The sequence below is a fragment of the Megachile rotundata genome, chromosome 16 (genome assembly GCF_050947335.1).
Source record: "Megachile rotundata isolate GNS110a chromosome 16, iyMegRotu1, whole genome shotgun sequence".
NCBI classification, from domain to species: Eukaryota; Metazoa; Arthropoda; class Insecta; order Hymenoptera; family Megachilidae; genus Megachile; species Megachile rotundata.
Window position 1 is genome coordinate 8,701,519 of NC_134998.1, and position 13,442 is coordinate 8,714,960.

A 13,442-nucleotide genomic window follows, 5' to 3' on the forward strand; every position below is an offset into this window, starting at 1 on the left:
TCTCTTTCCTGCAATTTTCTTCAGATTTATTTTTTTTCCTTACTAGGGCCTAATGATACCTTATATTTCATCAAAGTGTATACGCTACTGAGGACTTCTACGGATAGCTTACTGCGCATGCACTGAGGCTGCGCAACACTGGCGCCGAATATCATTCATGTACAGGTTTTAGAAACTCCCGTAAGGGTGATTCACTAACAAAGCATAAAAGTTTCGTGATCTTTCCACCGATCATGCAGCGCTGCTATCGTTTTGCCACGAACAAAATGCAGTCCACCAATTATGATACTAAATTGTGCAAGACGATTGCAGTGCTCTCATTTCGTGGCAAATTTTGGAACTATACTTAACCGCGATAAAGAATCTCCTCTCCGCAATAGTTCATTCCACAAAAGAGGATTTGTCAGGAATCATTGACCAATCAGAAATAAAAATTTAAATACGGTAAAACACTTGGTATACTTTTTATACAAGTATCGACTATTAATATTTGTAGTAGACAATTACACAAAAATAAATTACATGCAATAAGAATTTTACAAGTTTTATACTGATGTAAATTGTATTATATTAATATGCAATTAGAAAATAAAAGGAATTGTATAAAGATCAAGAGAGGGTAATAAAGAATTGATACAATTATAATTATATGAATTTTAATATTTTAATATATAATATTTGATTAAATAAAAAGTGTGTATAAATTTTTGAACACAGTGTATAGTTCATATGGTAACATCATGACTGTTTTACCAGCAGCTTACGGAATAAATAATAGATGGCGATAATTTACATAAAATTAGTATTTCGTTGACCTAGGAAGCGATGGAACACTGGAGGACTTAGTGTTTGCGAAGATCGCAAGGGGGTGGTGTAATTCATGACACAATTACGCGAATAGAAATAAATTAGAATTCAACATTTACCGCACATTTATTTTTAAACGCGTCAATTCCGATACACGTTACTGTATACCAAGATTCAAGAAAGTGTCTTGCTAATTTATTTTAATCACGTTACAACTTTTAAGAGACGCGCGCATTCTTCTGAAATTACACACCATTATTCCAAAAAGTGTATACATTGTGTTATACGATACTTTTAATTTTAAGTGTAACTCGATAAGATCGTATCATCTTATAAGCTTCGGAAGACAATCGTATTACCAAGGTAAAAAAACACAAATTGTAATTTTCAATTCCCGAAAATAATTCTGCATGTTTATTTTTTTGAATTCGTTACTAATTTGCGTAATCGATAACTTTGATTCGACTTGTCATAAATCCATCTGCATGAGATATGTATAGATATATCGTCTCATTTAGACAACCGGATATATTCGCACAGTCAAGGCTAACTTGACACAGGAAGTATTTATTAACCGGAAATATTTTTTTGTCATTTCAAAATTTCATCGTGAACACGTTTAATGTCAATAAAATTATAAAATCAAAAAATAAATATTTTGCGGTTAACGGTAATCGATCGATATTTTTTGGTTATCAGCCAAACTACCCCGTTTTGCCAATGAAGTTGTTTCAAGTCCTATGAAAGTATGTACCTTTAATTATCTATAAAATTGTCAATTATCTTTACTGTAAATTCTTAGTATTTTGTGTGTCATCGTTTTTGCACGAGATCATTAAAGTCGGAGGTTCTTTTCTCATGAGTAAACGGAAGCGTAGAGGAAGATGTCCGATCCACCCATTGTTTGTGCATGTTCATCCGAAGAGACAGGAAGTTCCACATTACGATCTTCGAAGGCAAGTACAATTACCCTTAACCGAGAAAAACCTATATTGCACCTGAGTGTACGTACACTATATTCATTTTGCATGAAAGATGCTGACCTTACATCATTGCACATGCGTGAAATAACTCCCACCTGATGACAAGGAGCCAATGACAAATCGATATGTTCGAAATTTTAACGCGAAAGCTTTTGACTGTTTCTCTCATCAGTTAATAACGAAATCTCGAGTTCGATGTGTCTCGAATAGTAAGTATAACGGTCACGTGCGGTATCGCGAGACTTTAAGTTAAAGTAAACTGACCGAACTATCAAATTGTTGGATGTCCACGATCGCGCCATTTTTATTGTTTACCAGTTTCATCGACATTATAACTGTAACTATACACTTCGTACACATTTAATTAGCAATTATTACTTGCTTGACAACTATTACTCGCTGCTCATAAAATTCGTATATAATATTTGAAGATTATAATTATCAGCTTTATCATGCATATATTTTTATATTTGTATCTGTGCATTCAATGTCAGATGCGATATATTTAGGTTTATTTTTAGTTGCTAATTCAAAGGTGAAACTTTTTTGAGAGTTGTAAAATTGACGTAAAAGTTATGTGGGTGTTATGTAACCTTTGAATTTTTATAAAATTTTGATGATACGAATAATTTATCTTAAAGGGTGCTTACGGAAAGGGCGGTGAGATATTTATTGACACTAATAATGCAGAATGAATATCTCGAATCTTTTTTCGTATATTTTTAACGATTTTTTCTTATCAACAGACATATATTTATCGGTTTATCTTTGGACAGATATGAATTATAAGATACCAGCAATTTATCATTTTATATAAATGGATCTTAATCTTTGAATAATTTAATGACAGATTATTTTCTGAATGTTATATTTCTTCAAGTGTGGGACCCGGAAGTGAAGTTCTAAAGATGTTAAGATCACCTTTGTTAAACTATATATTGTTTCAAACTTTTTAACAAAATTTAAACGTAAGAATTATGCAACTAACAGTTATACGAAATTTGCACAAGACTAATGAATGTTACGGCTAACAACTATTTTTATCGCAAACATGTTCAGCAACGTAAATTTATGTGGTCAGTGAGCTGTAGCTAATGTTACCGTTTCGGTCTCGCTGTAAAACGTTCATGTATGAAAACTGAAAGTTCAAGGTAAGTATAAAAAGAATCTGCGAGAAAGTTTATCGATTGGTTATCGAGGATTAATTTCGTAATTAATCAAATCGTGACAAATTGTTTAAAGACGCGATATAACACACTGAGTGACAGTATAACGACTATACGGGATGATACGGTAATATAACGCGGGGTGACATAACACGTGGAATATTTTTTCTTTCAACACGACACAAAAACCTCAAATACTGTATTATTAAATACGAAAATATTAATGGAGATTTTTTTTCGACAGGACGAAGGACAATCGAAGGTAGAAGACAGCTGTGAATTAGAACGACCGAACATTTTTGGAACGATGAAAACGATTTGGGTAGTCGGTGGACCTGGATGCGGCAAAGGTACGCAGTGCGAGCGGATCATTGCCAAATATGGATTTTATCACATAAGCAGCGGCGATCTACTGCGAGAGGAGGTTGCCAGTGGCAGCCCTAGGGGCTCTTCTCTTCAAGAACTTATGTCCAAAGGTTTATTCGTCCCAACGGTAAATTGTTATGTCAATAACACCGAACAGAATGCTCGTGACGAAAAGTCACACAAATGTGGATACGTACGAAAAAATTTACGTGACCGTAAATTACGTGTTCGTAAATTTTTTATTTATCGGATAAGTTCACTGTAAAGATTTCTCGGTACAGAAACATGTCACTAGCATATAATGTTTTAAAGAAATCTAAACGAAAGAGATTTACGAACTTTGCATAGTGTGAAGATCCTATGGTTTCCGTTAGGATATAGTACTGGACCTGATAAGGGAACGGATGGAAAAGGCGAAAAATGAAGGAGCCACGAAAACTGGATACCTTATCGACGGCTATCCTCGTGAATTAGATCAGGGAAAACTTTTTGAGAAAAATGTAAGTTCCTAGTTGAGAAATTGTATCTACATTTAAACTCAGTCATACAGTAAATACGTCTGTGATTCATTTAGGTGTGTCCTGTTGATATGATCATCTTCTTTGATGTGGCGGATGAGACGCTGATGAAGAGGCTGTTAGGACGTGCGGCGGTGTCGCAGAGAGCGGACGATAATGAAGAAACGATCAAAAAGAGGATTGAAATATTTAACGAGAAGAATGGGGCAATTGTTGAACATTACAAGGACAAAGTTGTTAGGGTAAGTGACAACAAGTTGTTAGGTTCATGCGATAATTTGCTAGTGAGTTATATTTAAATAACTTGTTTTTATTTTAGATCGTCGCCGAAGGATCAGTGGACGAAATATTTGCTGAAGTTTCCAAAGCACTCGATGGTTTACTAGCTTAGAATTCTAGGTTAAAGAAATTAAGAACCTTTGTTAAAATCGCCTAATTACACGGAAGTCTTTCAGTGGTTTTACTATTGACACGCGATTTGCTTTACAACTGCTACTTTTATGAGATTTGTTTGGCACTTACACGTTAATTGACACCATTATGACAAATTAGAATATGTATTGTAAATTCAAAGTACCTGTCGACGCAAAGCAATATATTAGAGATGTAATTTATTTACAAAAACAATTAGAAAATATCTGTTAACGACAGATTGCCGTTATTGTTTTAAGTGGAAATTAAAATGTATATATTTTGTGAATTTTGGATGTTGATTCTTTTAAAAAGTGTTGCCCTTATCCACCATAATGAAACGTTATTGAACACTTTGAAAAATTCTACTTTGTATTGTACATGCATCATGATGACAAGATAATTAGCTGTATCCGACACTGAATTTCAGTCTTTCCGATATTTAATTACAGCGGGAAATCGTGCACTGAATCAACTTAGAATCATCGTTACGTTACAAAAATGAACAGCGTTGATACAGTTGCAAAATTTTTAACAGTATTTTTAATAATAGATTCAATCGTGTGTCATCCTTGTTGCCAAATCAACTCGTCGAAGTTGCCACGTTACAAATTAATGAAATCTAATGCTCGCTTAAATCAATTCATATTGTCGAGAACGGTGGTTCAAAATGTGAATGAATGTAAGAAATTTGCGCTGGTCAAAAAAGCCCTGGCATTCAATTACGGATTAGGAACGGATTATTACGGTGAGACGAAAATATGTGATATATGAATTGAACATCTTTCATGTATACAATATAAAAAAGACACCTGGTATCAACTGTAAGTATACAGTTATGTATATTACAGAAACCATTGATATAAAAGATTGGAATACTGTTACTGAACACAATAAAGGTGCCAGAACACCTAAAAAAGTGTGTGAAGCTCTACAATGTCCTGAAGTCCACAACTTTACCATGTTAACAAGGGACAGAAATTACAAATACTATAGCACCTATCCCAGCTCCTTGGCACCTGGTAATCAAGATATAAAATGAAATTGAAAAACAAGTGAAACAAAGACTTTTTCTACTTTTAGGTTCTAGCTTCACTCTGGCCTGCATCCCTAGGACAGGAATGTTTATATTTTCACACAATAATTTGAATTTCAGCCAGGCACAGGCAGCCTGCCAGAAAATGAACGCCTCGCTTGCTCACATAATTAGCGAAGAACGTACGCATGGTCTTGCAAAATATATTTCACAAAATGCACCCACTTTTGTTGGACTCAGCAACCGTAATGGCAACAGTGTTTGGCAAAATGAATTCGGTACTTGATTTTTTACATGCAATTCAGTTGGAAATTGAGCCTTTCAGTATGCATTCTAATGTATGGAATAAAAAATTTAACTTAATATATGTATGGAGTTTTTGTTATTTGCATAGAAACAGCGAATGAAGTAGGTGATGTAATTTTCAGATGAACCACTTTCATGTTTTAATTATCGAGCATGGGGCAAGGAAGAGCCATCACACTCAAAGGGATGCATTACTTTGGTACAACCTAAGTCAGGACTTGGTCCTTTTTGGAAAGTTGTACCCTGTGACAGTAGCCTACCTTTTATCTGTGAAATTTCACCAATGTATTAATCAAACCCTTTGAAGCTTATAAATAACGTGTCTGTAAGAGTGAATAGAATTTCAATTGTTAAACAATTAAGAAATATTTGAAAAATAAACGTTATATAATGATAAAGAAGATTATAACTAAGATGCTACTTAATAGTAAGTTCCTAGTATCAACATAATTTGAAGTATTTACATAAAGAAAAGACACTACAATAGCCTAAAATCATAGAATGAAAAGGATAAATAAATACAGTAAAAAACGCAAATGTTAAATATATACAGATGTTTAATATACGGTTACAAGTGCCTTTCTTCATTATTAGCAGAAAAAGATTTACCTAACAAATTATTTACACATTCCAATTGCTAAGAATATAAGATTCATAAGAAAGAAAAAAAATACAATTCTCACTTTTTCTTGATTATATACACGTATACAACTCTATAACTATACACCTAAAAATTGTGCTTTTCTTCGTTATCTTTTTATCTTCTATCACATGCTTTCTAAAGTAATCACTTAATAACTAAAAACCAGCTGCTACGCTGTGTCAATACTTTTGTGAATGGTATAGGAGCGAATAAAAATACGCTATATAATAACAATTTGATTATATCAGTGTCTCGGTGCTTAACACTATTCGATGCAAGTATTTATACAAAATGAAAATATTTAATTTTTAAAACATTTCACATATTATGCGAGCAATACGTATACAAATTATGCATATGTCATACAGTTCAGAAACTGTCAATCAATAACTATCTGAAATGCAGTACGTTTATCCCATATTATAAAAACATTTATTTTTAGTTTATAATTTCATTGTACACTTAGCAACGAGCATAATGGAACAATTTCCATTAGTCAGTTTCAGTACGATTGACTTTCAAATCATAATACAACAGCAAACTCAATAGATATAAAATGCAGTAAACATGCTTTCTAATGTCTTTTTATGAAAGTTGTCATTTCCATTTGCTTAAATAAAAACTACGAATTACAAGCAAACACAAATAACAAGTTTTGTTCTGGATATTACAAAATGTGCAATCATGTATCCGGCAATTTTAATCGATTAACGTGCAATTTGTGAAGAACTAATTTCTAACGCATTAATGATCATATTCGTTTTATACATAGAAATATAAAGCGATTGAAAACGTGATGGAAAATATAAAAAATTTGTACAAGGCAAGCTTTAGTAGTCTCATTTATACAAAAATGCTATCAATGGCACACACATCATTACTACATTCAAAAAATCGTTGCTCTGTTCCAACTAACATGATAGTTTATATTAGTTGTAAAGGAAGACAATGTTTCTTTTTCTCCTATGAAAACAATTTTAAATTAGGCACATTTAAAATTGTAACTATAAAAATGAAAAAAAATATATCATTAAAGTGATATAAACTAACTTAAAACAAAATTAAAAAATCCTTTTCCTTTCACTTAGGACTATTATTGTCAAGTATTACTTTTCTGCAAGAATGTACGAAATTCATGTTATATTTGTAAATAGAAGTCATGATTTTATAGGGTGTAAACGTATTTCTACATAAAAATCTTATATTAAAGCTTCGATTCTCATAATATATAAAAGTATAAAAACATTTGTATCTGATATTGATTTGCGTGGAACAATACTGATTACTGGACCTTTTTGAACATGGTCAGTGTGCTGTGTCGTTTGTGAACTAAATTGGTTGCACGTGAAACTATGAAAATATACTACCATTACATATTATAAAGATTTTTATAACTTTTTGGTTTTTTGTAGAAGTCTGCAAAAGGTTAAAAATTATTAGAAACATAGAGATTTGTTGTTCGATACTTGTTCTTTTGTTAAGATTAAATTTGATCAAATTTAACATTATTTATTTTTCATCATATTCATTTACTGCATTTATTCGAACAACTGATGAGAAATCAGATATGCTTAGGACGACGTTAATATTATATTATTATACGTAACATGCAAGTTATGTATATACAGGAATATATATTGGAAAAAAGATGAGAAACATGAAAAACTGTATTGAAATGTATTCAAGTAAAAACCTGTTTAATTTATATCAAACTAATATTTTGAATTTAATCTTTGCAACAAATTTATGCTCTTGTTCTTTTGGGGACGGATACTATGAACTAATACTTTTCAAGCATAATTTAAGAAGAAATTTTGTAGTAAGTTATAGCACACTGATGATTATAGTATTATATATATGCACATAGATATTTTGCAACTTTTAGTTTACAAATAAACGTCTTAGAAGACTTGTACTCATGGCATGATTATAAAAATTTTCTTAATTAAAGTTGTTATACATCGATCCTATATGTTTATAAAGATGTGTCATCTGGTACGCAATTAGAGTTAGTGATAAGCAACTGCAATGTAAAGTATACATTTAATAAGAAAGTAAACAAAGGTATATCTAACTCTAAAGCTGCCAAAATTTAACAATTCTTTTCCTTGTACATAGAACAAACACTTGTATTTTTATGATTATTTAATTTCACTTAGCTATACTTATACCCCACTTAAATAAGCTACATCCAGCTGAAACGTATAAAAGTTTTATACAACACTAACGTATTCTACTTATATAATACATTAGATATCCTTCAAAATGTAGTGACGTATAATTTATGCATGAAGCACATATTAGTTTACATAATAACCTGAAGTCATTTCTGTTACGAAAATTATAATTTATTTGACCAAGAAATTGTGGTATTTAATAAAGTGCAAAAATTGAATCATTACTTTTTGAAGAATATACCTATTAACAACGACATCATTGTGACAGTGTTAGTTTCATTAGCGCTGGCACTTCAACCTTATAATCATTGCAATCTGTTTGTTTTAGACTAGAATTTTTAAGCTGATATATTTATCATCTAAATCGCAAATTAGAACAGAATTTTACTGTTTTTTCCGATTCATTTATAATCTGTGTATTTACATACTTGCATATAACTAACACATAGTGTGACATAATGATTATGATCGAAGGAAACTTTTAAGTTTGTTGTTCCTTTAAATAAAAGATGTAAAAGTATATTTGGTCAAATACTGATGTAAAGAATTAAATATTGTTTGGCTTGTATTCATCTCATATATCTCTAATCACTCCGTTTCATTATATTTACTTAAGATTTTGTTTTTTTAAAAAAATAAAAAGATTTCAAGTATTCAACAACTTTGCGATTATATGGAACAAAGTTATTTAATATGCATTTTTTTTAAAGCGAGCTTCAACATATTTTGTTGCTCTATTGTTTATTTAGGACAAAAGTTTTTAATTGTAGTTCGCTGCCTCATTTAGTCGTACGTGATACAACATATCACAAGTGTTTTATTTCATAGCACCATTTCAAGTTATATGATAGGGAATATTTAATGATTTAAAAAAATAATTTAAATGCATTTAATCTATCTCACTTTAAGCTTAATAACATTTTCTAAATGATACTAATCAAAATTAAATACTGTTGACGTTTTTATGACAAAGTAACAAAGTTATGAAAATAGAAAAGAAGTAAACGCATATATTGGAACTTCAGTTACTTAATAAACGTAAGAGTAATCACGATTGTATCATAAACGTGAGGCAGCTTTTTAACAAAAAGGTAGATAACATAGTATGCATTGATCATTGTCAATTTAAGTACCGTTACACTCTTATAGTTTGAAGATATAGTTCAAAGAAATATATCAGTACGATAGATCAATTTTTTTAGAAGCACCGAAAGTGCTTCAAAATAATTATGGACATACATTGGACGTTCGTTAAACGTTACAACGAAACGCATAACATAGTTTTCATTAAATTAAATGAAAAATTGATGAAACAATTTTTAGTGAGATCTTTTTAAAATTGTAAGTGTTATTCAAAGTAAGTAATTTGTGTTATTGCAATGATATTACGCAAACTATAAAAAAACATTAGAATACTTTCTTAAATAAAGAACGATACATGGAATGTTTTGTTTTATGGCCAATTGGATAAATACTGTTACCATGTTAGTGAAAAAAAAACATAAGAAATGTCATTACTATGATGAATAAATATAACAATTGTATGGTAATTATAAGCTAACTTTTCCATTTATGATGGAAAGTAAATCCAGAACAATAAAAGTTTATATAAAAACGTACTGTGGAATTTGTGTGCTGGTATCCATTAATTTGTTACGTTGTTTAGTGAAGATATAGTAACTACAAACTGCTCCAAAATCTCTGTCAGTGATTCTTGTAACATTGCTTGTTTTTCTTCTAAGCTGGCAACCTATTATTTCAGGTAGTTTACATTAACAATTGTCGAAAACATTTATAAAAAACAGATTATAAGTTTAATGCTCTTTGTATACACACCCTTTCTAAAAGTTGATTAAAGACTTCATATGGAACATAAGCAGGAGTTCCACTAGTAGGTGAGGTCTGCTCTGGTTGTGAAGACGTATTGGATTTTTGACTGCTGTCCTTTTTAATTGGTTTCGCGACATTCGTTGTTGGTGACACTCTAAATTATAATTACAATTATCATACAGCTTTAAACAATCATATCCAAGTTGCTAGTGGCAATAATAATATTCTAGAACTTATTACCGTGTATTATTAAATTTCTTCTTTAGTTCAGATATATCAGATATATGATCAACTAATCCGATCTTTCTCCTTTCTATGTGATTCAATTTTAATTCTTTTACCTGTACACAAACAATTCATTAATAACTATTTATTATAAATAACATTTACAAACAAAGCATATCAAATTACCCAAGGTACTTTTCTCCTTGCCTTCGCCGCTAGTCCTTCAGGTTCTTTCTCTCGTATCTGTTTTAATATGGTATCTCCATTTCCATTTGCTAAAGTATCTTCCTGTTATAAGCACAAGTAATTCACGTTAAAGAATGAAGAAATTTTAAATATACTTTCTACTTTTTGAAACAGTATAATTTGAAGTATTATGTAGTTCATATTAATCCATCAAACAGTGGAACCGAATCAATCACAACCCAATTTTATATTTAAAAAAATAACAATTGTTAAGAAGTTTAAATCTATCAGAAAAGTAGCTATTGATAATGATTCGACTGCACCGCTCATGTTGCTATCACAAACGCCCCCCAACCGACGGTTAAAACAGTGTTAAGAGCACTAACAGGTGTTGTAGTAGTTGTAGTGGTAATTGTTGGTCCAGCAGTGTAACGTCGTAAACGTTGCGAAGAAGGTGGACGTCGGCGGGGTGCTTTAGCTCGAGAAGCTGTTAAGTGCGAAAGCGGTGCTCCTTCTATTCGTTCTACCACATCTAGCTCTTCACCCAAACTTATATTGGTATTTTCGTTACCGTTATTGGTTCCCACATCACCTAGGAAACGTTTCAAACTCGATATGATTGAATAACTTATAGTTTTTCTATCCTCATTACTTTCTCCAATTCCTGGAGAAGTTGACGATGTTGAAGAAGAGGCCGATGTCGATATGGCTTTCTTATTTACTTCTGCATTCAACACATAACAAATCAAACAGTTCATAATATATTTATTATAACCCATTTATTTATTATCTTATTTCTTGCATGATTTTGATATAAGCAGCACTGCAAAAATCAGATCCATGAATAATTAAGTACCTGTGTGTAGTTGAACATCTAAACTTTTCCTGGTGTGAACTTTCTCGCTCTTTTTTGCTGGATAAGAATGTCTTGCAGCTGACTTAACAGAAGTTTCTTGTCTTTGTTCATGATCTGTTTGATCTGGTGCAACATTAACTATTTCAACAAAATTGTCTGGAAATAAACCAATTCGACCATTTATTTCGCCTATCCACCAACCCTAAAAATTATTTAACACATGTTAATAACTTGCTTTGTTTTTAATACATATACAAAAGAATGTTTATTTAAAAATATGGTATTTAGCTAAATATTCTGCACCTCGTCAGAGGCATCCTTCGATAGGAGTGTTATTATGTCTCCTTCGTTCAATGTTAATTCATCATCATTGGCAGCTTTATAAGGGAAAAGCACTTTATACAGTTCTTTTTTATTTTGCTGTTTATGCTTATCAGGCTCTTCGTATACTGGAGGAGACACAAAATTCGAAGGGAAAACTCCAACCTTGCCTTTAAGTCGACCTCTCCACCACCCATCTTCCACTTCTCCCAAAAATTCTATAGTGTCTTGAGGTACCAGAGTTAATTCATCTTTATTACAAGGTTCATAATCAAACAGTACTTTACAAAATCGTCTTCTAGATCCATCATTTCTTAACGTAACATCTTCAGATTTATTATTATTGACTCCTTCACTTCCCCCGCTTCCTGTACTGCCAACTGTTCCACTTGGCACAGGTTTTAATACCTACATTAACGTTCTTTTTTAACACATATATCATTTCTCAAAATTATAATTTATGAAAATGTTACAACAGTGTCTAAAGAATATATAACAGATATGGACAGACAAAAGTATTAAAAATTACCTTAACAAAATTATCAGGAAACATGCCACGTTTATCTCTTAGAGTACCCTCCCACCAACCACCTGCCAATACTTCAATTTCTGTGATAATGTCTCCTTTCTTTAATGTTAATTCGTCAGGCTCTTGTGCTTCATAATTATATTCTACAATTGCCTCCATTTTTTTTTTATTTTAACAGTAGTTCAAATTTGTTAACGCATAAATATCACAACCTTGTATCTGTAATGAGTACACGCTGAACACACAGGGCAACAACAATAACTAAACATGCTTACATACAAATGAACAAAATGCATAAATGAATCATAGAGATGGTGCAGTTTTTGCATTGAGTCACATTTTTTAAATAGAAGTTTTGCAATAGGATTTATGAGGACGGTCAGTACGATAAGGAGTTTTTTATCGCTCTCGCAGCAAGTTATCATTTCAAACGAATAAATTACACTGTGTGAAAAAAAATATACTGAACACGAAACGTAACATACGTACGAATTAAGACAAGTTGCGCGCCTACAGAAGTCATTTGTTCCTCGTACATCCTCCACCTTTCAAACCACTGCACGAACTTATCACGTTCATTGTATTACAGTTTCTAAAAGATATGTCATTGAAAGCTGAAAATTTAGGCGTATCCCACATTCAATTGATACTTCGACGTATCTGTCATCGCGGCCATCTTGGGCTCTAAACTCGAGTGAACTTCAGCATACAATTTGTTTGTTAGGTGCGCATGATAACCTATCGATGACTCAAAGAACGCGCCAAACCTAATTCATGATTCATTTTTGTTAAGTGTGCGAGGACTATCAATGAACACTGTTCTAATTTCAATTCTACTGTGCGATCGTACGGGCAGTTCATGAAGAACACTATTAGTTAAATTACGAGCAATTCTATTGATCTATATAGTTCACTATCGAAAGTTGTAAGTTAACCTTCAATATTACACAGTATATGTTGATGTTTGTTTTAGTTCGCGTTTATCTAAAGGTTATGTGACACGTTCAACTGACTGATTCATTATAATTGGTTTCCTCTTATCATAAAACTCTCACGTATCAGATATACGTAGAGCATACAAA

At 31.7% G+C, this 13,442-nt stretch overlaps 3 protein-coding genes across 14 annotated transcripts; 2 read left to right on the top strand and 1 right to left on the bottom strand.

The window, feature by feature from the left end:
* Positions 1–639: 639 nt before the first annotated feature.
* LOC100884103 (uncharacterized) lies at positions 640–13,188 on the bottom strand. Of its 5 annotated transcripts, none has more exons than XM_076541583.1 (10): positions 12,850–13,174; positions 12,361–12,579; positions 11,814–12,239; positions 11,511–11,712; positions 11,041–11,378; positions 10,655–10,756; positions 10,484–10,584; positions 10,250–10,397; positions 10,034–10,163; positions 640–1,778 (listed from the first exon to the last, which is right to left on the bottom strand). In XM_076541583.1, the coding sequence occupies exons 2-9, from the start codon at positions 12,517–12,519 to the stop codon at positions 10,059–10,061; spliced, it is 1,581 nt and encodes a 526-aa protein (XP_076397698.1). In that variant the 5' UTR covers positions 12,520–12,579; positions 12,850–13,174; the 3' UTR covers positions 640–1,778; positions 10,034–10,058. The 5 variants fall into 5 exon arrangements, with proteins under 5 accessions (XP_076397698.1, XP_012137200.1, XP_012137199.1 ...); XM_012281810.2 differs by lacking the exon at positions 640–1,778 and having other exon boundaries at positions 6,133–10,163; positions 11,041–11,246; positions 11,307–11,378; positions 12,850–13,169; XM_012281809.2 differs by lacking the exon at positions 640–1,778 and having other exon boundaries at positions 6,133–10,163; positions 12,846–13,188.
* Ak1 (Adenylate kinase 1) lies at positions 1,032–4,540 on the top strand. 5 transcript variants are annotated; one of them, XM_012281803.2, is made up of 5 exons: positions 1,032–1,170; positions 3,201–3,449; positions 3,697–3,822; positions 3,897–4,082; positions 4,160–4,540. In XM_012281803.2, exons 2-5 carry the CDS (start codon positions 3,264–3,266, stop codon positions 4,229–4,231), a joined length of 570 nt encoding a protein of 189 aa, XP_012137193.1. In that variant the 5' UTR covers positions 1,032–1,170; positions 3,201–3,263; the 3' UTR covers positions 4,232–4,540. The 5 variants fall into 5 exon arrangements, with proteins under 5 accessions (XP_012137193.1, XP_003701800.2, XP_012137194.1 ...); XM_003701752.3 differs by lacking the exon at positions 1,032–1,170 and adding an exon at positions 1,641–1,763; XM_012281804.2 differs by lacking the exon at positions 1,032–1,170 and adding an exon at positions 1,858–1,999.
* On the top strand, positions 4,692–6,599 carry LOC100874697 (C-type lectin domain family 6 member A). Of its 4 annotated transcripts, none has more exons than XR_013041109.1 (4): positions 4,692–4,999; positions 5,088–5,273; positions 5,335–5,625; positions 5,716–5,853. XR_013041109.1 is itself a non-coding variant. In XM_076541584.1 (4 exons), exons 1-4 carry the CDS (start codon positions 4,753–4,755, stop codon positions 5,883–5,885), a joined length of 834 nt encoding a protein of 277 aa, XP_076397699.1. In that variant the 5' UTR covers positions 4,692–4,752; the 3' UTR covers positions 5,886–6,599. The 4 variants fall into 4 exon arrangements, 3 of the variants coding, with proteins under 3 accessions (XP_076397699.1, XP_076397700.1, XP_076397701.1); XM_076541584.1 differs by having other exon boundaries at positions 5,335–5,565; positions 5,716–6,599; XM_076541585.1 differs by having other exon boundaries at positions 5,103–5,273; positions 5,335–5,565; positions 5,716–6,599.
* Positions 13,189–13,442: the final 254 nt, after the last annotated feature.